The 23,892-nt window shown below is 37.1% G+C and overlaps 4 protein-coding genes across 5 annotated transcripts in view; 1 reads left to right on the top strand and 3 right to left on the bottom strand.

Moving 5' to 3' along the window:
* LOC121756375 (peptidyl-prolyl cis-trans isomerase FKBP16-1, chloroplastic-like) overlaps positions 1 to 23,892 on the bottom strand; it is a 542,442-nt gene that overhangs the window by 299,963 nt on the left and 218,587 nt on the right. The window lies entirely within an intron of this gene.
* On the bottom strand, positions 33 to 5,509 carry LOC121756344. The gene is made up of 6 exons (XM_042151861.1): positions 4,524 to 5,509; positions 3,595 to 3,659; positions 3,378 to 3,500; positions 1,199 to 1,924; positions 814 to 1,030; positions 33 to 686 (listed from the first exon to the last, which is right to left on the bottom strand). Exons 1-6 carry the CDS (start codon positions 4,816 to 4,818, stop codon positions 193 to 195), a joined length of 1,920 nt encoding a protein of 639 aa, XP_042007795.1. The 5' UTR covers positions 4,819 to 5,509; the 3' UTR covers positions 33 to 192.
* LOC121756364 (zinc transporter 11-like) lies at positions 14,016 to 16,565 on the bottom strand. The gene is made up of 4 exons (XM_042151896.1): positions 16,096 to 16,565; positions 15,600 to 15,646; positions 14,989 to 15,507; positions 14,016 to 14,406 (listed from the first exon to the last, which is right to left on the bottom strand). The coding sequence occupies exons 1-3, from the start codon at positions 16,523 to 16,525 to the stop codon at positions 14,989 to 14,991; spliced, it is 996 nt and encodes a 331-aa protein (XP_042007830.1). The 5' UTR covers positions 16,526 to 16,565; the 3' UTR covers positions 14,016 to 14,406.
* Positions 18,942 to 19,640, top strand: LOC121754321 (protein bfr2-like). Its single transcript, XM_042149699.1, has one exon. The coding sequence runs from the start codon at positions 18,942 to 18,944 to the stop codon at positions 19,638 to 19,640; it is 699 nt and encodes a 232-aa protein (XP_042005633.1).

Genomic DNA, 23,892 nt, shown 5'->3' with positions numbered 1-23,892 from the left:
AATATAATGGAATCCTCTGCAACCAAAAAAAGTAATGAGAAAATTCATGATTTAATATAGAGGAGAGTGCACATGAATGGTGGATGGCCTTGTTTCTAATTTCTATACATGAAGAAATTACTTACCATAAATGTACATCTATTGTAAAATTCTATTACCTTACCATAGCCTAAACAAGACTTTATTCATTAACTAACAGCCAGTTAGCATAATCTCAGTAGCTTCTGCTTCACATTTCACCTCAGCAATCTCACATTCCACCAAGTTGTTGTCGTCGCCATTGACGTTAACAGCACCTAAGTCACTGCCAGCGTTCCCCATCTCTTGTTCGACACTGTTAGAGTATTCCTTCTCCTCGGCTTCAAATACACACTTCTGCTGCTCAGCGTCGGTGCATTCGTCTTTCAGAGGGACGTTGGTCAGTGTCATGCCTGCTAGCTCATGAATCGCTTCGTCAACTACACTGAGTTTATTGCTGGCAACAAATTTATCAACAGAGGTCGGAGAGTTATCCGATTTGGCTTCCTTGGAAGCAGCAGACGATGTTGAGAGCTTAGTATCAATGCTCGTTGAAGATATGACGCAAAGAATGTTAGGATTTGGCTCGATATCCATCCACTTATCGCCAACCCAATCTCTTGAAACTCTAAAATTCTTCACCTCACTACTCAGGTACATGTTTTCACCTGATATAACCAAGAAAACAAATATGATAACAAAATAATCCCTCAGCCGTTGAGTCGGGTTTGGAATAATAGTGGAAATAGGAGATAAACTAACAACCAAAACGGAAAACCCTGCAACTGTACAAACCTGGAATATAAATCTTGTAGATTCCATTTCCGCCATCGCTAGTGTCAGAGATTACCCCTTCCCACCAACCATCACTCCACCACGCGTCAACTGGATCTCCAACTCCATAGGTTGGGCTCCCTTCGTTGCAGGGATTGGCAGGTCTGACAGTGTGGCGGCCAGCATACCGCATCCCCAGCTTATCAGCATTAGCCACTCTATTCGTAGGAATCCATTCCTACAGTTACCACAACGTAAAGCACACACTCAACGTAGTTCGAAAATGATCATAACCATCCAGAAGAAGTTGTGACAAATTGTCTGATATGTCTCAATATCATGCAAAGACTAGAAAGTTTCTTTTCCATTTCAAAAGATAACAAAAATAATCAACAGATAATCATACCTCGAGGTTCGTGCCACTATCCTCATCCATGATATCTTCATATAGAATTTTCATCTGTCTCCTCGAGATCTCTACTATTGTACATCTGAACCAGCAGCCACGCATACCACTGTCTTGGCAAAGAAACTCCACCTTTTCATTCTTTAACAAATGACTCTGCCGAAATTGGACATCAACATGCTTGAGAAAATTTGTCTCCCTGCTCAGCGGACCGTATCTCTTGTCTGATAGATCATGGTCTGGTTTATGATCCTCTCCGGAACTTCTATTCCTTTTAGATCCCACTTTTGCATCGTCCTCAGAGCTAAACTCTTCGTCCTCAAAAAAATCAGGGCTAAAGCACGAGAATATTGCTTGACTGTAATATCCCCGCAATTTACTTAGTTTGAATTGTTTTACTCTATTAACCTTGAACTGTCTGAAACAGTAATGAAGTCCACCTAACAAATCGTGTGGAAAAACTTCCACGCATTTCTCATAGTGTTCACGAGTTAAAACTATGGCTGGGCCATCAACACATTCAGCGCTGATGACCTGTATGTAAGGAGTGATAAAGACTTCTTTGGGATCAGGATTGCGTAAAGCCACAACTCCCTCCACCTCCTTATTATGATGGAACCATCTCACTTTGACCTTTTTCTGGCACTTTCTGTCTTCATACATATCCTCCAAATATGCAATATAGTGATTATCTTTCTCAGCCATTACAAAGACAAACGAATGAGCCTGAATAGCAGAAAAAATGAAGGCACGTAATGAGAAGAAAATTAGCGTAGGATTTACAATGCTTTTCACATATAGATCAAAAAAGAAACCCATTTAGACCTGTCTCCATATGATGTCTCAGTTTGAGAATAAGAAGCACAATAATCCATTTCAAGCATACAGATGATGGACATGGTGGTGGCAAATAGGTAAAGAAGAGCTACTACGAGCAAATTGCCATTCTACCAACTTAATATTCCTTCTTCCATGTTTGAAACTCAAGATGCCACCTAAACTAACACGAATTATATTGCCTCACATAAAATTAATTGCTTCTCTCCCCAGAAGTTCACAAACACTCGTCACAGGAAAAATAATCTAGATGTAGGAGCGGACGCAGTAAATTTTGTTGGTAGGGGCTTCATTATATACTATCTCAAGTTTTAAAAAAAAACTATTTACATTTTGGTCCGACACTTAAAATTAGAAACTTCCTATTTTATTTTATTTTATTTTATTTTACCTCTGATGAGGGGAACTTATTTTCAATTAATAATACTTCAATCACTTTTTTTCTATCTCTTTTTTCATTGAAACATGTGCAGTTTCAAAAGTTTTTGTTTTTAAAAGAGGAAGGTAGTACTATGTATTTTATAGTCATATATGTATACATACATGTATATATAAAATAAAAAACACAATAAATATTTAAAAATACATTATATTTTATGCATGAAACTAGTTCAATACAAAAATCAAAATGTTACCATAAATCACAAAATCCTACATAATTTTAATTAAAATTTCAATGCATAACATTTTTTCATATTTTCATTCTTAATTTCACATAATAATGTAACAAGCAGTATATATGAAGTATTATGAAAATCAAACAAAATTTTCCATAATGTATTCGGTTAATTATTTATTTCAAACTAAGTAATCAATTTGGAATTTTATGTACACTTCCTAAACAAAAAATTAAAATTAACACTTGCACATTTTACTTTTGTTTGACAAATACATTTTGACTTTAAAACTTAATTGCACTATATTTTACATTATTAAAACTACTAAGTAAAAACCGGAGATACGTTTTAAAAGTACGACATGAGCAATGACAAGTCAATAAAGAAAACTTTTCTTATATAAATATCATATTAATTTTATTAGGGTTGTCTTTTTCCTCTCGCGGCAGCCACTGCTATTCCTTTTCCTCAGCAACTTTTTGTTCCCATATTTAGTTCAGCCCTCCCTATCACTTAATTTTCGAAGATTCAGTCTTCAAAAGCATTGAATTGGTGAGGGCTGATATTCTTGAAAATTTTGGAAGTAGAAAAAAATATAGAAATTTTTTTTTGGTAGGGGCTTAAGCCCTCCCCCACCTCTTACTTTGTCCGCCCCTGTCTAGATGAATGTTTATATTGAGTTAAGCTTGGGAAAATCTATATATGGTGGATTAAAGGAGACTTACTGTTATTGAAATCCCATTCCTGCGAAACTCCGAGTAATGCTTCAATTGTTTACCACAAGCCCAAGAGGAACCTGACCATGAAATGTCTAAATGATGACCTTTCAAATTCCTTGCTATGCGACCCTGACATAAAATATAGTACAATTGTGAATAAAAAGACTCGGATGAATAGCAACACAAACATGACCGGATAAAATACACAGCGAGGAATGCGTACCTTATGAGATAGCATCTGAGTGCGCTGAGCATTTAATTCGGCAGCATTGTTACCTTTTGGGGACACTACAATTAAAAGAGAAGATGAAAAAAATATGTAATCCAAAAAGAATTTGGAAATGTAATGTGAATATATTTAGAAATAAAATCAAAGTAACATAGTGCATAATTGTTGCAGTTATTCGACCTGAAAGTATTTAGGTCAACAACATAATTTTTTTACAACACGAGTTAACAAAGTGTAGTTTCAGAAGTCCTGCAAATAAAGAAAAAGGTGTCGACCTGAAAGTATTTAGGTCAACAACATGATTTTTTTACAGCGGGAGTTAACAAAGTGTAGTTTCAGAAGTTCCGCAAATAAAGAAAAATGTCTCATGGAGAACCTTCATTACTACTACTATCAAAGGAACCATCAATGAATTAACATTCACGCAAAAATCATAAGAAAATCCTAACATCTCAGGAACTAACAATAGATTCTCGCAAAAAGCTTACCACAAAAACCATATATGGCAGGATGCAAGGAAGGAAAATGGAGCGGCATAAAGGAATGTATACCACAAATTACAACCAAGCCAAGTTTCATGAAAATAATTAACACCTAACTTTATACAGTTGGTTAGTGGCATAGGAAAAGGAAAACATGGCATGAACATATGCTAGGTCAAGTCAAAAGTCATCAACTAAAATTCAGCATCTCTGTGCTAAAGAAAATAACTCAAGAACCACAGAGATATCCATAACCAAAACTGAAACTACCCAAACAAGATACATGCCCAAGCAAAATTGACATAAAACCTTTCAAACAAGAAAAACCAATGAACCATAAACACCAACCCAACAATTACAGTATATAAATTGATCAGTTAAAGCCTTAGAAACACAAACAAGATAAGAATACCCAAAAGAGAGACTTATTGGAACGCATACTTGAGCGATCTCCTTGCCGATGTTGCTTTGATAACATGGAAGTAAGCCAGTTCACCACCTCCCTCCTCGACCTCCATCTGAACCCGGCCTGCACCGAGTTATCAGCCCCGTGGGCGCTAAAGAACTCATCCGATACAACATAGAACATGTGCCTAACACTCCTTTCAGTACCCACAACAGCAAGAATAGACTCCCCTGAGTTATCTTTCAAAAAATAGTGAACCACGCGGTTGCCCCTCTCCTTCGACACATATTGCTCCTTCCACTCCACAAAATAACGCTCATTCACAGCCATAGCTGATAATCAAGAAACCACTTTTCACAACTACTTAGCCATCACAATCCAACTAAAACCCTAAATTGAAAAACTAAAACTACTCCCCCACAAAAAAATAACAACAGAAACTACATCAACAGTCAACACCTCACCGTAAGGTATAGATTAGCTGATAAAAAGATACAGTGCCGAAAAAAAATCAACAAAAACACCAAAATTCAGAAAGAATTTTAAGCCAACTTTGACCAACAGAGAACCCAATACTCAACAGATACAAAGAACCCTCTACGCCCAGAGAAACTCAGAAAATCTTGAAGACGTGAAGATCTACTAAACCATGTCAGATTATAAAAAAGGGGGGGTTGTGGTGTGAGTCAGAAACCTGAGAAAAATTCATCTGAAAACATAAATGGGAATCTAGCTATAAGCATGAAATTAACTACAAAGAGGGGGGGGGGGGAATTGAGCCCTCGAGCAAGATTTTCAGTTGAAACAACATGGAGAGGAAGGGACTGCGGAAATTGAGAAAAAGAGAGGTATAAAAATGGAGTCTTTTCGCGGCGCAGAAAGGGTTGGGGTTGGGGTTGGGGTAGGGTGATGGAGAAAGCGGAGCTGGGAATAAATAGGAAAAGGAGCAGAGCAGAATCAGAAATGCTAAAATGGAAGGAAGTGAGAGATTGTGGATGGGCTTCAAGAATTGGAGACGGTAGGGAAGAAAAGGGTTCAACTAACTCACTCAACAAGGTCAAGGGCAAATAAATGTCATTTCTTTTTTATTTATCAAAATAATAAGTTGACATTTACTTAATTTGACTAAATGGAATATAGTGTATAAGGCCACCCGCAACGCGTCACGCGGGTGGCCCGTATTCCGTCACGAAGGAACGAGACGACGGCGTGACGCGTTGCGGCGCCCCATCTCATCCCCAGCCCGTTCCGTGTTCCATCACGGCGTGAAGAATGGCCAGACGTCTCGCCACGCGCCGAGGCGAAGTGGCGCGCCCCGACGCCATGCGTGACGCCCACTCACCGGCCCGCGAGTGGGCATCGTTACGCTGACGCAATAAATCATTTCTTTTTAAAAAATTCGAATTAAAAAAAAATTAAAAAGTGGAAAACGGTAACATTACAGTTTATAGCCGTTTTTCATTTTTTTTACTCTATAAATACTCCTAATTCATCCTCATTTCACACACAACTACACATCTATTCTTCCCAAATCATCTCCATTTACTCTCCAATTTTCATCTAACATCTCATCACAAAATGTCCGGCGACAGAAACTCTGGCGATGGCGGCTCCGGCGGGTGGGATCTCAACCCGTTCAGCGACTAGGAGAGCATCTACAACACATTGGGTGGTTCCGGTTCGTCGACGCCGGGGGTACCAACCACCCAATTTTGACGTGGATGCATACGCTCGTCCCTCCACCCCGCGGTATTCGCAGGGATTATCCCAGATTCAGGAGGATTATTCCGTTGAACCCACTCCTGAAGAAGGTCGAGGCGGGGGAGGAGGCCGAGGCGGTGGAAGCTCCAGGGCGGAGGCGGAGGCCGAGGCGGACGAGGAGGATCTAGGCCGGCATCCGTACGGCCCCAAAGAAACGATGGCGGTGTACAACTCCTGGATCAACGTCTCGTACGATCCCATCGTCGGGAATCAACAACCCCGGAAGTGCTTCTGGGAAAAGGTCACTGAGGCCTACCACCAGATTAAGCCGAAGGAGTCCCGCCGCCGCACATATAAGATGCTCCGCGCTCACTTTAACCGAGTCGACAGAGAGGTCAAACGATTATGCGCCATCCACAAGAATGAAGCGGCTCATTACCAAAGCGGAGCCACGGGAGCCGACATTCTGAGGTCGGCTTTGCGGGTCTACTTCGACGACACCGGCAAACAATTCAAATATGTCGATGTTTGGGAGGTCGTCAATGACAAGGAAAGGTGGGTCGGCGGTGTGCGGTCCAGCACGGGCTCGACCTCGAAGCGCACGAAGCACACGGCGAATGGCCAATACTCGTCTGGTGAGGGCTGTTCGGGCAGCGGGCCACAAGAGTTTGCCTTGCAGGAGGTTGAGACCCCGGCAGACGATGCTGGGGAGTTCTCCCGTGGGCGTCGTCGGCCGCAAGGGAGAAATGCGGCGAAGGCAGCTAGAGGGAGGAGGGGCCGAGCTGAATCAAGCCAAGCGGGCTTGGGCTCGGGCTCGGGGGGACCCCCCAACTCCCTTATGGCCATGTACATGACCGCCACAATGGCGGACACTTCCCGCATGACACCCGCCCAATACCAAGCCTGACTTAACGGAAATACGTTTATGGGAGCACAACTTGGCATTCCGCCTCCTCACGGCTTCAGTGCACCTCCACCGCCTTCGGGGGATGATTCGCTGGCGGAGTAGTTTTTTTATTTTCTATAAAATTATATTTTAAATTATGTCATTTTTATTTTTTTAGGATTTCAATTATGTTTTTTTTTATTGAATTTTAAGTTGTATTTTTATTTTATGTTGTAATTTTATTTTATTTTTAATGAAGTGTGTTTTTTTAATTGAATTTGGTTGGAAATAAATATAAAAAATTAAATTGAATGAATAGTAATTTAAGGGACGGATGGCTGCAGGTTCCGTCCCTTAGTTAAGGGATGGAGTAAAAAAGTATAGTGGGGCAGCGAATAGTAATTTAAGGGACGGTTTAGTGCCAACGTTGTGGATGGCCTAAATAACTTAAATATTGAAGGTGAAATGTATAGGAATTTATCACATTTACTGGGTTTGTCAGTTACTTGACAATAAACACCTACCTAATTAAGAGCATCGGTAGCACTGCTCATCCGGACGGACGACGTCCGTACCGCTGGCGCGGCGGTGTGCTGCTCGCCGCATGCATCGATCACATCCATGCCGCTTAGCAGGCTGACGTGGCGCGTTCTGATTGGCCAACGGCAAAGCCGTTGGCATTTTCTATTTTTCTATTTTTTTAAAAAAAAATCATTTTTAAATAAAAAATAATATTTTCCCACTTCCCAATAAATTATATCCGTTTTCTCCCCACTTTTAATTTATTTTTCAATTTTTTTCCCCAAAATTCACATTTTCATCTATAAATACCCCCACTTCCACACCAAAAATTTCACACCACACTACACAATTCTCATCTAAATTCTCTCATCTTCTCTTATCAATTCTCAATCTTTCACTTTTACAAAAAAAAATGTCCGGCTCCGGCGATCACCCCTCCGACTCTCGCGGTTGGAACCACGAATGGTTCGGCTCACAACCATTCCCTAGACCGGAAACGCAATTTTCGGCCCCTCCTCAAACCCAAGGTTCTCAAGTTTCGAGTGACTACCGGCCTTACCCGGTGGACGACCAAGATGCCCCCGATGGGCGATACGAGTGGGCACCCGAACCCAGATCGGGAGGGAGCGGCGGCTCTCAATTTGTATATAGTATTCAGGTATTTTTAATGCATTTGTAATAGTATTCCGGGTATTTTTAATGCATTTTAATATTGTGAAAATGTTTTTATTTAAATTGTATAATAGAATGGTGAGACCATTGAGCATGTCCTTGCGGAAGAGCATGGATGTGTGTGTTGTGCTCTTGGGGAATAGCATGAAGTAAAAAAGTAATAAAAGTGAGTCCGGGCTCACATCCGTGTTCTTACCAAAGAGCACGGATGGGGATGCTCTGATATTAATATCTTGAAATAATTGGCAAGAGCATGGATGGGGAATTGGGGATGCTTTGATATTGATATCTTGAAATAACTGCAAACTACTAATGAGATAGAAGTGTTTGGTCTTATTTACGTTTGAAGTTGGGCACATGTATGATTTTAGAGAAATTTTCGGTTCAAAATTATTTATTTTACTCAACTGTACTCGTCTTATAGAGGTGTATTTTCAACCTAAATGGGGGAGAAAATATATGCAATCAATTTCCTATGTCAATATTTTTTCCCTTGCCGATTTTAAATTGCTATAAATTATTAAATTCTAATAATAACGTGAAATGAATTTAAGGAAAAAAAGAGATACGATTAAAAATTGTAAAAGGGCCGACGTTATATCATAATGTATACAACCTAAGGATATAGATAACAAACATTGTTAACCCTAAAAAAGTTACATAACAACCGAGCTAAAAGACAAATCTTATAGTAAAGGAGCATCAAAACTAGCCATCAATCTTGATATTGATACATCCTTCCAGCTAGGCTTGTGGTCCTGCTTGCTAGGCGGCGCATGCTCTACATTACTCTCATTAGCCACGTTTTCGAATGACTCCCCACTCTATCGTTTGTGGCTCTACATGGGATTATCTCCACTAACCACACCCTCTTGGACACCATGTCGTTGCTTCTAACAAAATATTTGTACATTATCTTCTAGTCTTGATTGAAATTTGAGTGAGAGTTCATTCACATCCCACACTAAGCCATGTCTCAACCCTTGAGGATTTGATACCACCATCGAGGTATAATCAGTGGCATATCTAGAATTTTGTGTTTGAGGTACGAGCATGTGCTAGCAAAATCTTAAGCATAAATTGAAGTTTATGAGTAGATACGAACTATAAGAGTCAATTCTCGTGCTAAAGAGTGATTCAAGTCCCCTTCAATGCATGACATTAATGCTCGTTAAAAAGCAATTGAATTGAATAGTCGAAAAAAATTTAAAACGTTAGAAGTTGGTAATAATTAGCATTCAAGTTTGATATGAAGTTATTTGATATTTAGAATATTTTTATAGTAATTTTTTTTGTATAGAAAACACATAAAATTAAAATTATATAATTATTATAGTAAAATTCATATTTTGCTAGTCAATAGTATACAAGTCAATAAAACCTCTAATATTTGATTAATGCAGAGATGGCTATAATTGTCCAAAAAATAAAGTAAGAAATTATTATCAAATTCAAGTATACAGTATATAATATTTAAAAAGTTATATTTTAATCCAATATGTCCTATTATATTTTCAAATCCAATACCCTTATGTCACTTTGCCATAAGCCAAATTATTATATAGACTAATATACCCTTATTATAAATTATAAAAGGCAAGGCAATTCATTTGCTATATCATTTATCTAAGTAATCAATCAAATTCATATCAAAAGTAAACTCACCATATTACACTCTTTTATCAAAATATACTCAATCATCTAAATATACTAATCAAAACTAACGAGATTGAACAATTGCATAAATCTCAAATATATTAATTTCTCAACCAAAACTAATGAGATTGAACAATTGCATAAATCTCAAATATATTAAATTCTCACTCCATAAATCATAAAAATGACTACATGCATATACATATTTAATTTCTTAGTATTATCATCCAACGAAATACTAATAATCATTCGAATTAAATTATTTTATTAGTATTAAATAATTACTAAAATTCTAAGTCATAAAAATGACTACATGTGTATACACACTTAATTTTTAATTGTTATCATCCAACGAAATAGTAATAATTATTCACATCAAATTATTTTCTTAGTGGTATTAAATAATTATTAAAATTCTAAGTCGTAAAAATGACTACATAAACATACATACTTAATTTCTTAGTCTTAGTAATAGTCATTCGCATCAAATTATACTATTAGTATTAAATAATTATTAATATTCTAAGTCTTAAAAATGACGACATGCACATACATACTTATTTTCTTAGTATTATCATCCAACGGAATAGTTATAGTCATTCGCATCAAATTATTTTATTAGTACTCCATTAAATAATTATTTTTTAAATAAAGTATTAAATAATTATTAAAATTCTAAATTATAAAAACAACTACCATGTACATACACTTCATTTTTAATTGTTATCATCTAACGAAATAATAATAGTCATTCGTATCAAATTATTTTATTAGTTGTACTATAAAATAACTATTAAAATTCTTAGTCATAAAAATGACTACATGCATATACATACTTAATTTCTTAGTGTTATCGTCCAACGAAATAGTAATAGTCATTCACATCTAATTATTTTATTAGTACTAAATAATTATTAAAATTCTAATTCATAAAAATGACTACATGCATATACATACTTAATTGCTTAGTGTTATTGCCCAATGTAATAGTAATAATCATTCGCATCTAATTATTTTATTAGTATTAAATAATTATTAAAATTCCAAGTCATAAAAATGACTACATGTGTATATACACTTGATTTCTAATTGTTATCATCCAAAGAAATAGTATATTATTCGCATCAAATTATTTTATTTGTAGTATTAAATAATTATTAAAATTCTGAATCATAAATATAACTATATATATATATATATGGATGTGATCATATGATAACCCATATTTTTCGTGATAACAATAACCCTCATTCTATGGACGAAATATATCATTTTATAAAACAGAATAGCATTTTATGGATTAAAAGTATCATTTTATAAAACAGAATATCATTTTATGGATTAAAAGTATCATTTTATGCAAGTATCATTTTATGCATGCTGAAAAAATATCATTTTATAGTGTATAAATATCAATTTTAGTAAAAATGATATTTTTGACCCATAAAATGATAGGTTATTAGGTTATCACCATAAATATGGTTATCATTTTAACGCACTCATATATATATATATATATATATATATATATATATATATATATTCTTATTTTCTTAGTGTTATTATGCAAGCGAAATAGTAATAGTCATTCACATCCAATGAAAGTAAGAGTTGTGAATAAAAAAAAGAAATTTCTTTATTGTTAAACATGACTATTAATTTTCTAATAGTTAAAAAAATATTTTTTTGACACCATGCAAGAATTTAATTTCAGTATACAAATTCAAATCGTTGTTCCCTAACATTTTGTCCATTAATAAAATAAAAGATGTATAAATTTCAAATCTTAATTTTGATGCTCTAAGAACTCATGCAATTAAATTGATTTGTTACTTTTATAAATATAAATTCCAGATTCAACAATGTTTAGTAAAAATAAAATTAAGACCGAGTATTAAATCTATTACCTATAAGTTTAGAATTTAAAAAATATTGTATAAAGTATTATTTAAATAAACTAATATTACGTGATTGAAGTTAGAAAGAATAATTCAATATTTAGAATTATTGGAGTAATTAAAATTTGGAAATTTATGTACACTTACAAAACAAAAAATAGAATTAAAGTCAATACTTTTGTTTGAAGAAATATCTACTGCAAATCTGCAATTGGGATGGAATTTGGAACGTTTTGGTAGGGATGAGAGATTGGTGAGAAGATTTGAGTATATATTTGCTTAAATCAAGCCATCCATATAAATACACACAACTTTCCTAACCAAGTAATTGTTAAATATAAATAAATGTTTTTATATGCATAAGGGTAGTATGGTATATGTACAAAACATATATTTAAATAAAAACATAAAACAATCTAAAATGACTACTTTAACCTCATTATGTCTTAGACATTATGTCTCCAAAACATTTTTCTTATTAGAAATTACTAAAACTATTTAATTTAAGGGTAGTTATAACTTGAGAAGTTTCCCCAAATTATCACCAAGCAAAACCAGCTAGGATGGATGGAATATTATTTATTACTAATAATTACTAAAACTATTTGAGGGTAATTATAATTAAAGAAGTTTCCCCAAATTAAATCAAAACCAATTGGGACAGTTGGGATGGGAGAGGATCATTTATGACGGATATAGACTAAATTATTTAAGGATAATTATAATTAAAGAAGTTTCCCCCAAATTTACACCAATCAAAACCAATAGGCAAATCAGAAGTGCCCCCCACCTCATATCATATGCAATGAAGCAACCCATTTACTATCTTACCCTTTCCGTAATTGTTCTCTCCCTCCCAATCTATATCAAAACTCGAAAAAAATCAGTCATTGTTAATTATTTTCTTCCATTTAAAACAGCTGAATTTGGAGAAATGGCTATGGTGGAAGGTCTAAGAAAAAAAATTGGGGTACAACCAGGGGCGGACGCAGAAATAAACATTAGTAAGGGTTATATTTTCAAAATATAGTTTGAAAATGTTTTTCTAGGTAATTTATGTGATTAATAAGGGCTTTAATATAAATATAGGTATAAAATAAGAATAAATTATAAAATTTTATTAAAAAATGTCAAAAAAACAATTCATTAAGGGCTAAAGCCCCACTCTTTGTCTATGTGGGTCCGCCCATGGGTACAACTAAGCTGCGTCCGCCACTTATTATAATAAAGTATGTTTCAATCATGCATAATCTAATCCTTCTTAGAAATCCAAGAAAATCATAACATGATTAAATTCCTGTTTTGATACCATAATGGAAAAAAAAATATATCACGTTTGAGAAACGTGAAAGGCAAACATGTGTATTACTTAATTAAAAGAGATGAAAATTCCTTACATGGTCTAATTCTTGCATCACAGTATATACTACGTACTACTTAACAAATGATCTAGATAATAAAGAATACCAGCTTTAAAAAAATTACATAACAAATTAGCTAAACAACAAAAACTCGTAATGAAACAACACTAAATCTCAACATCTATCTTCATACCAACATGTCAGTCCAGCTAAGTTTGTGGTCCTGCTTGTGAGGTGGCGCATGCTGCACATTCCACATTGCTATCATGCAACACGTTTTCATCGATTTTAGGCGGGCCAATTATTTACTATTTTTATAATATAGATTATACTCTCCAATCATCTTGGAAATAATAATCTTAGGATAATATATGTTTTAATAAGATTGAAAATTGTGTAGAGAATAAAAAAGTGTTAGGGTAATTTTGTTGGCCGACGAATAAGAGTCTTCTATAGAATTATATTTCGCAATAAATATACGTTTTCTATTATTGTTATATCATTTTTTGTGTATAGGAAAAGGAAATTATTATTTGATGCGATCAATCCGACATCTTTATACAATATCGAAAAATATGTTTTTTATAGTACCAATTTTGTAATGATGTAAACTTATAAATATATGTTGGTTAGAAAGAGAGCGGAAAATGTCCCACCCTATTTTCTGTATCAAATATTTTCCATAAATTGAAAAAAAGTTTTGTTTTCTGTATGCACTTGTGATAGGATATTCTAATGAGTCCAGTTAAATTATCTTCAGTCATTAACCATCATATTGTTTATGAAATAACCAGACAAAAATGACAGACAGCCCAATAAATTAGGGTCAGATTTAGGATTGGGCTTTGAGCCCGAAATTGGAAACAAGCTTTAATTTTCAAAGGGCAACTTGTAACATTAATCACTAAAGGGTTCGAAAAGAAAAAAAAAACATTAATCACAAAAGATGGGCAAATTTTGATACGTCCACACTTTTCAATATTAGATGAAATTTTCTTAATTATCTCAGTCTTCCATTTCTTTGCGAATTACACGTTGATGTGGCAGTCGGTTTAGCATTCTTTGCGAATTACACGTTGATGTGGCAGTCAGTTTAGCATTGCATGTCGTCTTAGTAGTGGCTTCACTATTGCCACCCATCATCAAATAAAAATAAAAAGAAAAATAAAATGAATCTACAAAGGTTGAAGACCTACCTAAAGTGGGAAGTAGAGTGATGTATCTAAGGCCATCCACAATAAGAATAGCCCAGCAATAGCCCAGCCATAGCCTAGCCATTGCCACATCATCAGCACTAAAAATCCTCCTGCCACATCATAAATAGCCCAACCATAGCCTAGCCACATCATAAATAGCCCAGCCACATCAATAGCCACATCACTAATAACAATTATATAAAAATGAAATAATTAACAATCATACAATATACGGAATTTAATTTACGAGACATATACGAGAAACATTAATAATACTATCCACATCACTATTAACAAATATATACAAAATGAAATAATTAACAATCACACAATATGCGAAATTTAATTTACGAGACATATACGGAAAAATGACGAACAAAGCGCGTATATATAGTGTTTCGAAAAGAAAAAAATTTATTTTTCGCGCTAGGCGGTGCGCTGGGCGATCCGGGCGCTGCAATAGCGCCGAACGGACCGCCCAGCACACCGCCCAGCGCTACGCAGTTTCTCTCTCCAATCGCCCGCTGGGCGGCTGCAATAGATCGCCCAGCGAACCGCCCAGCGCCGGCGCTCGGCTGGGCGGTCGCTGGGCGCCTATTGTGGATGGCCTAAGTATCCCAAATCATCACAACAGCAATGACTCCAACACCAAACAAGACAGCTAAAAACCTATAGCGTGGAGTGTCAACAGCCACCTTGTTGAGAGGCTTATACCCCTTGGAGAGTAGATGATTTATGGACACATAGATGAACACACCACAGGCCAGCCCCATCGATATCGCAAATATCCAGTCCGCCACCTGGCCCTGCGTGGTCGAGTCTATCACAATGCCAATGGCCACGCCAATTGGGGTTGAGATCGCAAACGCAAAGGCGTACGTAGCAGAGGACAGGAGGGGCCTCGCGGGCATCATCCTCAGGAGCGCTATCCCCATCGCGACTGCAGCAAATATTTTGTGCAGGCAGACCGTCCACAGAGCTCGCCAAGCGTCTGCCTTCGTCTCTGCCACTCCGATTGCTATCCCTTCGAAGACAGAGTGGAAGCACAGCGCGGCTATGAGCAGCACGCTGTCGCCTAGCGAAGTAGCCCTTGTGAATGAAGCTTGGGCTTCTCTAGAGCCATTGTCCTGAAATAACAGAACCAGCTAGGATATATGTAAACTGTTTTTTAAGGCCAAATTTCTTGAAATTGAACAAGTTCTAATCTTTTCAGTTTCACCTGTGGTTTTGCATCCGAAGACAAACTATTGCTGTTGCTAGGATTTGCTACAACAAAGAGCGAATTAGTACAAAACTAAAAACAATTTTAAATTTTAAATACAGTAATAAAAATCAGATCTTTAAACTAATTCACCTACAATGAGGACCACCCATAACTGAAAAAGCTACACCTAACACACTATGCAAGTTTAATTAACCAAAACAACCAAACCACCAATTCTATAGAGTGGGAACCTAACTTATATTTAAAGCATCAAAAAACTCAAACAAACAACAAACAAAATCTCATCATAAACTAAGATCCAACTTATTCACCAAAGCAACCTTTTCAATTATAGGCATAATCATGAAATATCTCCCAACCACTATCCATTCCATCACAATTTTCACAACTCATCAAATTCATCACAGCATTTCCAATTCGATTCAATTTCATAGTTAAACATTAACTAATTACAACTAACTAAAATTAAATTCAATGAAAACAAGCATACCTTGGAGCTCGAGGTCGGAAGCGTGAGTTGATTTCTTGGCGTAGAGATGAGAAACGAGGCAATCGGCGGCCATGGTCATCAAATACCCGGCGCAGGCGAGCATGAATGCGAAGGGGTACTCGGTGTCCGTCAATTCGCCGAAAGTCTCGTTGGAATCGCTGAGGAAATGCATCAGGGCGGTGCCGAGGAAGACGCCGGCGGCGAACTGAGTCCCCATTATGAGAAAACCCTCGTTCCATTTCATGAAATACGGCGACATCCCACCGCCGAATGTCGCCGCGAACACCAGTATCAGACACCATAGCTTCACTGAGATCAGAGAGCGGGACCTCAGGTTCGGCTTCTCCGACGGCGAGTCGGTGTCGGAGTCGCCGTGGGCGGAGGCGGCGAGGACGAGGAGGAGGGAGAAGAATGGGAGGGAACGAGACATGAGAGTGAATTTGTGTTTATTATTGTCGCTTTGGTGTATAAATTAAGTTTCTTTCATCAATAAAAAATTAAATATGGAAGAATTATGAGTTGTCAACATCACCAAGAAGGAGACTGGGATTAGTGAGGCAATTATGGGAAATTCGAATAACAATTATGGGAAATTCGAATAACAATTTAGTTGTCCGGGCATATTGTTGTGTCACAGTCACTGACGTGACACAATTGCAGCGAGATAATATGTCTGGAGCACTGATTTTTTATTTGGAAAGTTTCTAATATTCATTTTTTGCAAGGAAATATACACATGAAAAGAATGAAGATGGAAATGGAAGATGGGGAACACACGAATCATATTACATGATAATATGTCGGACCACTAAACTTTTATTCGAGAAGTTTGTTATATTCATTTTTCACAAGCAAATTTGCAGATAAAAAGACGAGGACAGAAATGGAAGATGGAGCACATGATTCGTATTACATGACAATATGTCCAGAATACTGAAATAGACCATAAAATAGATAGAGATTTATGATCCAAGCATATGGTCACTTAGAGAGGTAAACAATATGAGAAATTCGAATAAAAATTATGGACACATTGTTAGATGATGTATCAATTAATTATAATTGCAGTAATCACTGGATTTTTGTTAGGAAAGTTTTAAGTAATATTCACTTTTCACAAAAAAAAAATTACAGATGAAAAGAAGAGGACAGAAATGGAAGATGGAGAACAGGATTCTGTATAGGTAAGGCTTTGAAGGGAATCATAAATATATTGACCAAATAATGTATATATATATATAACCAATAATGTGTTCGAAGCATAAGATACCCATGCACTAAAATAGAGTATGAAAATAACGGATATCCGATGTCATTATCTCATTATGTCTTTTTAAATTCGATTCGGATTTAAAAAAGGTTTCAATGATACTAGAACTACTAGTTTTTTATTTGTAGCAAGTTCCATACCTCCATTTTTTAAATCTTAAAATATCGTTTCAATTTTTTAATTCCAAGGGCAATTCTGGCGAAGAAAATTGGGGTTTTTTATACATAAAAATGATACTACTATTGTATAAATATAAGGTTATCCTATTCTTTTCCCAACAGAAATTCAATAAAATACCTAAGTAGGGAATTTGAATATAAGTACAGTAAATGAAGTTGGATACGCAATACAAATTAATTGAGTAATTGAATATGAGTCCAAAATGTGGACGAATTTCTTAGTCCTCATCCCCATCGAGTGAATGGGACCACACTCATCTATTACCCCACCTATTTTATTTCTTTGGCTTTCAATTTTTCCACTTCTATCTCATCTGTTTTTTAGGTTATACATTAAATTGAAATGCATAAGATTATTATCTGATTGAAAAATAACAAAATGGGCCCTCTTCTTCAATTCACGAGCTTAAATGGGCCCTCTTAATTCTTAAATGGTGGGTCTTGGGCCGTCACTCATGCTAGCCCACTCTCAAGCCCCGCCTCTAGAAAAGGAGACAATCTCGATTCTATTTCTTTATTAGTATGTTAACTGCAAAAAATAATAAACTTTTTCCTATTTGGGTCTCATTAAAAAAGTAGAGTAATTAAAATACAAATGGTAGTAGTAGTAGTAGTATTTTTTGTTAGACGTATGCATCATTTATTTTCGTTTTTTTAATCTAGACTTGTATATATCTATACAAATTTCGTTACTTAGAAAATCTAGCGAGATACCCTCAAAGTCACACTTGTTTAATAATTTCATGGAAATGAATTTGATCTAGTCTAATACAATCGAAGATGGTTAGTATAGTACGGTGTCGTTCAGTTGTCATGACTAATATCATGAGACTATCCATCTATGATTAAGTTGTGGAATTATTTTAGTTGGAGGAGCGAGACTATGACTAATTATCATTAGACTATCCATCTAGGATTAAGTTGTAGGGTTCAATCTTATGAACCAAACATGATACATATTTAATCATGAGATTTAATCTTGGCAACCGAACACCCTACGTGTAATGGGTTATTGATTCTTATAGTATCTATAATTTGCTAAAATAAATTCATTAAATAATCAAATTTTGTAGGTCCTACTAAAAAGTTTGCTACTACTATTTGTTTTAATTTCACCTTGAAATAATTTGCATGAAATCTAATTCAATTTGTTTATAGTTGCGTTCAAATCTTTCTTTTGCAATAAAAAGATGGAATATGAATATCCTACCATAAATACCCTTCCACTTTTACGTCCAATGTCGCAATCTGGGGGCATTTCTGTAAAACAACCTTCCAACTCTTCACCTATAAAAAGGCGCCATTTTCCTCTGTATAATCAACATGCTTCTTCAAATATTAATTAATTATCCCCAAACACACACACTCGCACACACAATTGGATCAAACCCAAAGAAATGGACCAAACCGGATCTCAACCGTCGAAGAAGATGATCTCTCACCTCCTAATCTCCGTCTCACTCTTCTCCTTCCTAGTTTCCTACTCGTCCTCTCTGCTCCACCCCTCCCCCAAATTCCACCCCTACTTCTCCGCCAGCTCCTTCCACCTCCTCACTCACGCGCTCAGCAAAAACTGCCTCTTCCTCGTCTGCAACGGCCTCCTAGTCTTCCTCGCCAAGACCTCCGGCTTAATTCGGCCTCCTGCCTCTCACGATCTCGACGATAAGCGGATCGCCGACGCCTTGATGCAAACGGCTCTCGACCGATTTCAATTGGACGAGACCGCCGATGCGGTTCGCAATCGCCATCGCGATCGCGCCGGAGACGACGAAGGAGATCAGATAGGCAAAGAAGTCTCCATTTTCATCGCGGAGAGTGAGGAGGAAAGAGGAGAAGATGAGCGTGATTCCGCGGACGGAAATCGACCGGATTCGGCGAGTAGCTGGCTTTTCCAGGACGATGTGGAGGAGCTGTACGGACTCGGCGACGAGGAAGGAGATGATGATGATGATGATGATGATGTGGAGAAGAAAGAGGAGATTATGAGTACGGAGGAGATGAATCGGAAGTTTGAAGATTTCATAAGGAAGATGAAAGAGGAGATTATAATTAGTGAAGCAAGGCACAAGGTGCTCATGCTTAATTCACCTAATTAAATTCAATATATTTATTTAAATAACATATATATCGAATTTAATGTATAATCTTCCTTTTTATTAGTGAGTTACGTTCATTAATCATTACTAATGTAAATTTTGAATTTCTTGTATAGACTAATTAGTAGAAGCCACTTTGTTTGTATAGGCTTTTGAGATAATTGTTGTTATTATTTATTCCACTTCCTAAATTATAAAAACTCCTTGCCTTTGTAATTTACTTACTAATTTTAGTAGGAGTATATAAAATATATAAAACCGCTATTCTTCAACTTTTATAATTCATAGTACTACATAAATTGGGACACCAAATTTGCTACACTGAATTTGAAGTAACGAAAATGACAATTAATAATTTTAGTACAAAATATTTTAGCTATTGTCCAAACATAATTTGTCTGTAGAAAATTAGAATTTTGAACGCAACTCAACTCCCAAACTTTTGATCTTGCTACATGGATATGAACAATTTTTTTTTTCTGATAACCATCAAAGTTTAGGGTTTAAAATTCCACAGTTACATACATCCCTACAAGTTAAAATAATAGTCCCTACTTACTAGTTTAGTAGTAATATTTTAAGGCATGTAAAATTGTAAATTATACTGATGGTTAATACGGTGTCAGTACTTTGTAATTGCTTTTTCCTTAACTATGTGATTATAATGAAATTTAAGTTCGCATAGTCATCAACTTGTCATATTACACAATTATGCCTAAAATCACCTGCAGATCAAAAGAGCCTAAATATCCCTTATGGTCGACCTGAAAATAACAAAATCGCCTCCTCTATGCATAGAAAAATATGGATTTTAAATGAATGTTATATTAAAGTTAGTGGGTCAAGCCTCATTCAGAGCATTTTTCTTCTTTTATAACCTTTATTTCTTAATTTTATCAATTCATATGATATCTTGTTACCAAATCAAACCATATTTTTTCTTCTTCTAAATGTTTACTATTTAACCTATAGTATTACTTATGTATTTTTATATATTACTAATATATTATTTAATTTTATTATTAAAAGTATAGTATTGATTTTTTTAATAGTTAATTCTACACCTGCCATATTCGGGTTCTGGATCCGCCACTACCTAAAATGCAACTATAATAGCTAGCTCTATCACAATTATAGAGAAGGAAACCGTATTTTCTTTAAATTACATGTTTAATTTTGTTCATAAACTATATTAAAGTTATATTTTTCATTATAATTTTAGAGTTTTTATATACTCCATCGGCCTCCCTCTAGAGAGAGAGACTAACTTTTACCTAAAAAGAAAATGACTCAAGTAAATTGAGACAATTCAAAAGAGAATACGACTCAAGTAATAGCGTTATATATCCGCGTTGTCCCATCTCCCGCATGGATCGTCATGAAGATTCGGACACACCATGCATGCATAGTCCATGGACCCATTTATTTATCCGACTATCGTTAGGAATATGCTTTTTAAATGAATATATATAGTAGTAGTTTGACTGGATCATATACTTCATAGTCCATAGATATAAACTGTTTGGAGGTAAGTCTTTGGTAATGTGTACTTAAAAAAGTAGTATATATGGTAACTATTTTAGGGTATTTCAAATAGATGATGATGGGGTGCGTACTAAACAAGCCCGACAGCAATGACGGCCCATCAGCCCAAAGCCCAAGGAAGAGTATGAGTTCGGCATTACCAAAGAGTTCGGCCTCAGCCTACAGCTCGGTAAAAGCCGACCAATCAAGCTCTGCGAGTTCGGCATTACCAAAGAGTTCGGCCTCAGCCTACAGCTCGGTAAAAGCCAACCAAGCTCTACTCTCAGATCGGCAACCAAAGCAGTTCGGTCTCAGTTTTCGACCGAACAAGGAGTTAGTGGACCCATGCAGGATTTCCACAACTTCCAACACACCCACTACCACGTGGCGTCAACTCAGGCCACGATCTTAGGCCATGACCTACACGACCTCCACGACCTAGAGTGATGATGTAAGCCACGATCTTAGTTCAATGTATAAATAGAACTTAGATCTGATAGAAAGGGGGAGAAGCTCTCTAGAGAAAAATACCATATAGCAAGTCTGTGTTGTAAGCTGTAATTCCAGATCAAGCAATACAAACCTGCCCCCATTTCTCCCCGTGGACGTAGATTTACCTCAGTAAATCGAACCACGTAAAATTCTCTGTGTCGTGATCTGTATTTTCCTGCATTTACTAACATCAACAATTCGCGGAATCATCACTGGCGCCGTCTGTGGGAAACAGAGAACCAAATTTGTGATAAAGCGAGTTTTTGACCATTTTTTCAACCCAAAAAATGCATACCAGATCGCAGAGTACCCGTATTCCTGCCCGTGAGAACCAGGAGGAAGCCAATCCACCCCATAGGTCTGGAAAACAGCCTAGGGATAAATCCACCACCAGTTCTCATGGCGGAGGAACAAGCCGCTCCAAAAGCCGTCACACCGAGTCTTCCCAGCAGCCCGATTTGAACGAGGCTGTCAAGCTGTTTTTGGCTGAAAAGCAGGAGGAATTCTTAACCTTCCTGCAGAGAAGCCAAAAGCAGCCGGAGGCGAAAACGGCGGATTCTCCCTCTCCCTCCATACGAGACAGTCACTACCGCAGTAGTGTCATGTCTTCCAGAAGAAAGAATCCTCGGTACCGGAATCACAGGAGAACTCCATCTCCTCCATACCGAAGAAATGTCGGGTTCGCCATGTACGGAGCATTGAGGACTCCGTTCTCGGACGATATTACCCGAACTTCCCTACCACAGAACTACCGAACTCCGTCGATAACCTATGACGGACTCGTGGATCCTCATGATTTCTTGGGACGCTATCAATATAACATGGCGAACCAGGGTCTCAACGAGGTCCACATGTGCAAGCTGTTTCCCGAACTGCTTATCGGGAACGCAAGAAGGTGGTTCGATAGCCTCCCCCAAGGCAGCATTAGATCCTACCGAGATCTAATGGATGCTTTCCACAGGAGGTTCTTTCAGAAAGCGGAAGCCCGGATTACTTCGGCTCAGCTGCTTTCTATACGTCAAGGTCGCGACGAAAAGATCAGCGACTTCCTGACGAGATTCCATAAGGAATGCCTACAAGTAGATAATCTCAATGATCTACTTGTCATTTCGGCATTCCAAAATGGAATCCTGCCCGGAGCTCTCTACAGAAAGCTCGTGGAATGCAGTCCGCAAACAGCTCAAGAGATGTGGGACATTGCGGACAAGTTTTCTCGTGCCGATGAGGCAGACCGTCGAAAACGGTCTTTAGACAGCTCATCTAGAGAAGACAAAAAGAAGCCCGATCATAGCGATCAGAGGCTTCCTCGCCGAACACCTTCCCCGCCAAAGGAGAGATAGCGGTCATCCGAGGTGATCGAAAAAAGAGCAAGTGTGTTCGCATATTGCGCTTAAAAGTGCCGAGCAATCAGTTCGGCACCATCAAGCATAGCAATCACAGCAGCCGGAGTCAGAGGCAGGCGGAATGACCGAAGTCACACCGGAGCCGAACTCGATGGTGTACGGCACTGAAGCCGTGATTCCGGTTTAGATTGGCATACCCAGTCCCCGAACTCAATTTCTCCTCAGAAATGAATGGTGACGGACTGAGAGCCGAACTAGATCTTGCCGAAGAAAGAAGAGAATTGGCCTGCATAAAAGCAGCCAAGTACAAGGAGCAAGTAGCCCGGTATTACAACCAAAGGGTGAAGAAGCTGCAATTTCAAGTGGGAGATCTCGTCTTGAGAAACAACGAAGTAAGCCGAGCAGAAAAGCTGGGCGAACTCGAACCCACATGGGAAGGTCCATATCGGGTGTCAGAAGTCCTCGGCAAAGGGTCTTACAAATTGACTCACGTGTCAAGAGCACAAGTACCCCGAACATGGTACGTTTCCAACCTCAAAAAGTTCCATTTGTAAGAGACAGTCCGGTCAATGTGCTTTCTTTGGTTTGCTTGGTCTTTTTTTGTCTCTGTGCGTTTTGTCTGTGTGTTTTGTCTGTTTCGGTGCGTGTCATCTCTTACAAATGTTACTGAGGTATCTTGTTCTTCGAAGGCTGATCCCCTTCTTAGAACATATATAAGCCAACGATTGTGAGTCAAAGCTTCTACAGAAGATACAAGACCACAATTCAGCTTAAACAAGCAGTTCGTCTGAAACGAGCTGCAACAAGCCAACGATTGTGAGTCAAAGCTTCTACAGAAGATACAAGACCACAATTCAGCTTAAACAAGCAGTTCGTCTGAAACGAGCTGCAAC

Source organism: Salvia splendens, chromosome 11, assembly GCF_004379255.2.
Source record: "Salvia splendens isolate huo1 chromosome 11, SspV2, whole genome shotgun sequence".
In the NCBI taxonomy this organism is placed as follows: domain Eukaryota; kingdom Viridiplantae; phylum Streptophyta; class Magnoliopsida; order Lamiales; family Lamiaceae; genus Salvia; species Salvia splendens.
Note: the sequence above shows the minus strand (reverse complement) of the source record. Positions and strands in the feature narration are given on the sequence as shown.

Excerpts from the sequence above, each read along its gene's own strand:
- LOC121756364 (XM_042151896.1), bottom strand. The coding sequence starts at position 16,525 with ATGTCTCGTTCCCTCCCATTCTTCTCCCTCCTCCTCGTCCTCGCCGCC. Across the intron at positions 15,647-16,095 it reads TTCCGACCTCGAGCTCCAAG|CAAATCCTAGCAACAGCAAT; the intron begins GTATGCTTGTTT and ends TCTTTGTTGTAG. Across the intron at positions 15,508-15,599 it reads CTTCGGATGCAAAACCACAG|GACAATGGCTCTAGAGAAGC; the intron begins GTGAAACTGAAA and ends CTGTTATTTCAG.
- LOC121756344 (XM_042151861.1), bottom strand. The coding sequence starts at position 4,818 with ATGGCTGTGAATGAGCGTTATTTTGTGGAGTGGAAGGAGCAATATGTG. Across the intron at positions 3,660-4,523 it reads TCGGCAAGGAGATCGCTCAA|TGTCCCCAAAAGGTAACAAT; the intron begins GTATGCGTTCCA and ends TTTTAATTGTAG. Across the intron at positions 687-813 it reads CTACAAGATTTATATTCCAG|GTGAAAACATGTACCTGAGT; the intron begins GTTTGTACAGTT and ends TGGTTATATCAG.
- LOC121754321 (XM_042149699.1), top strand. The coding sequence starts at position 18,942 with ATGGACCAAACCGGATCTCAACCGTCGAAGAAGATGATCTCTCACCTC.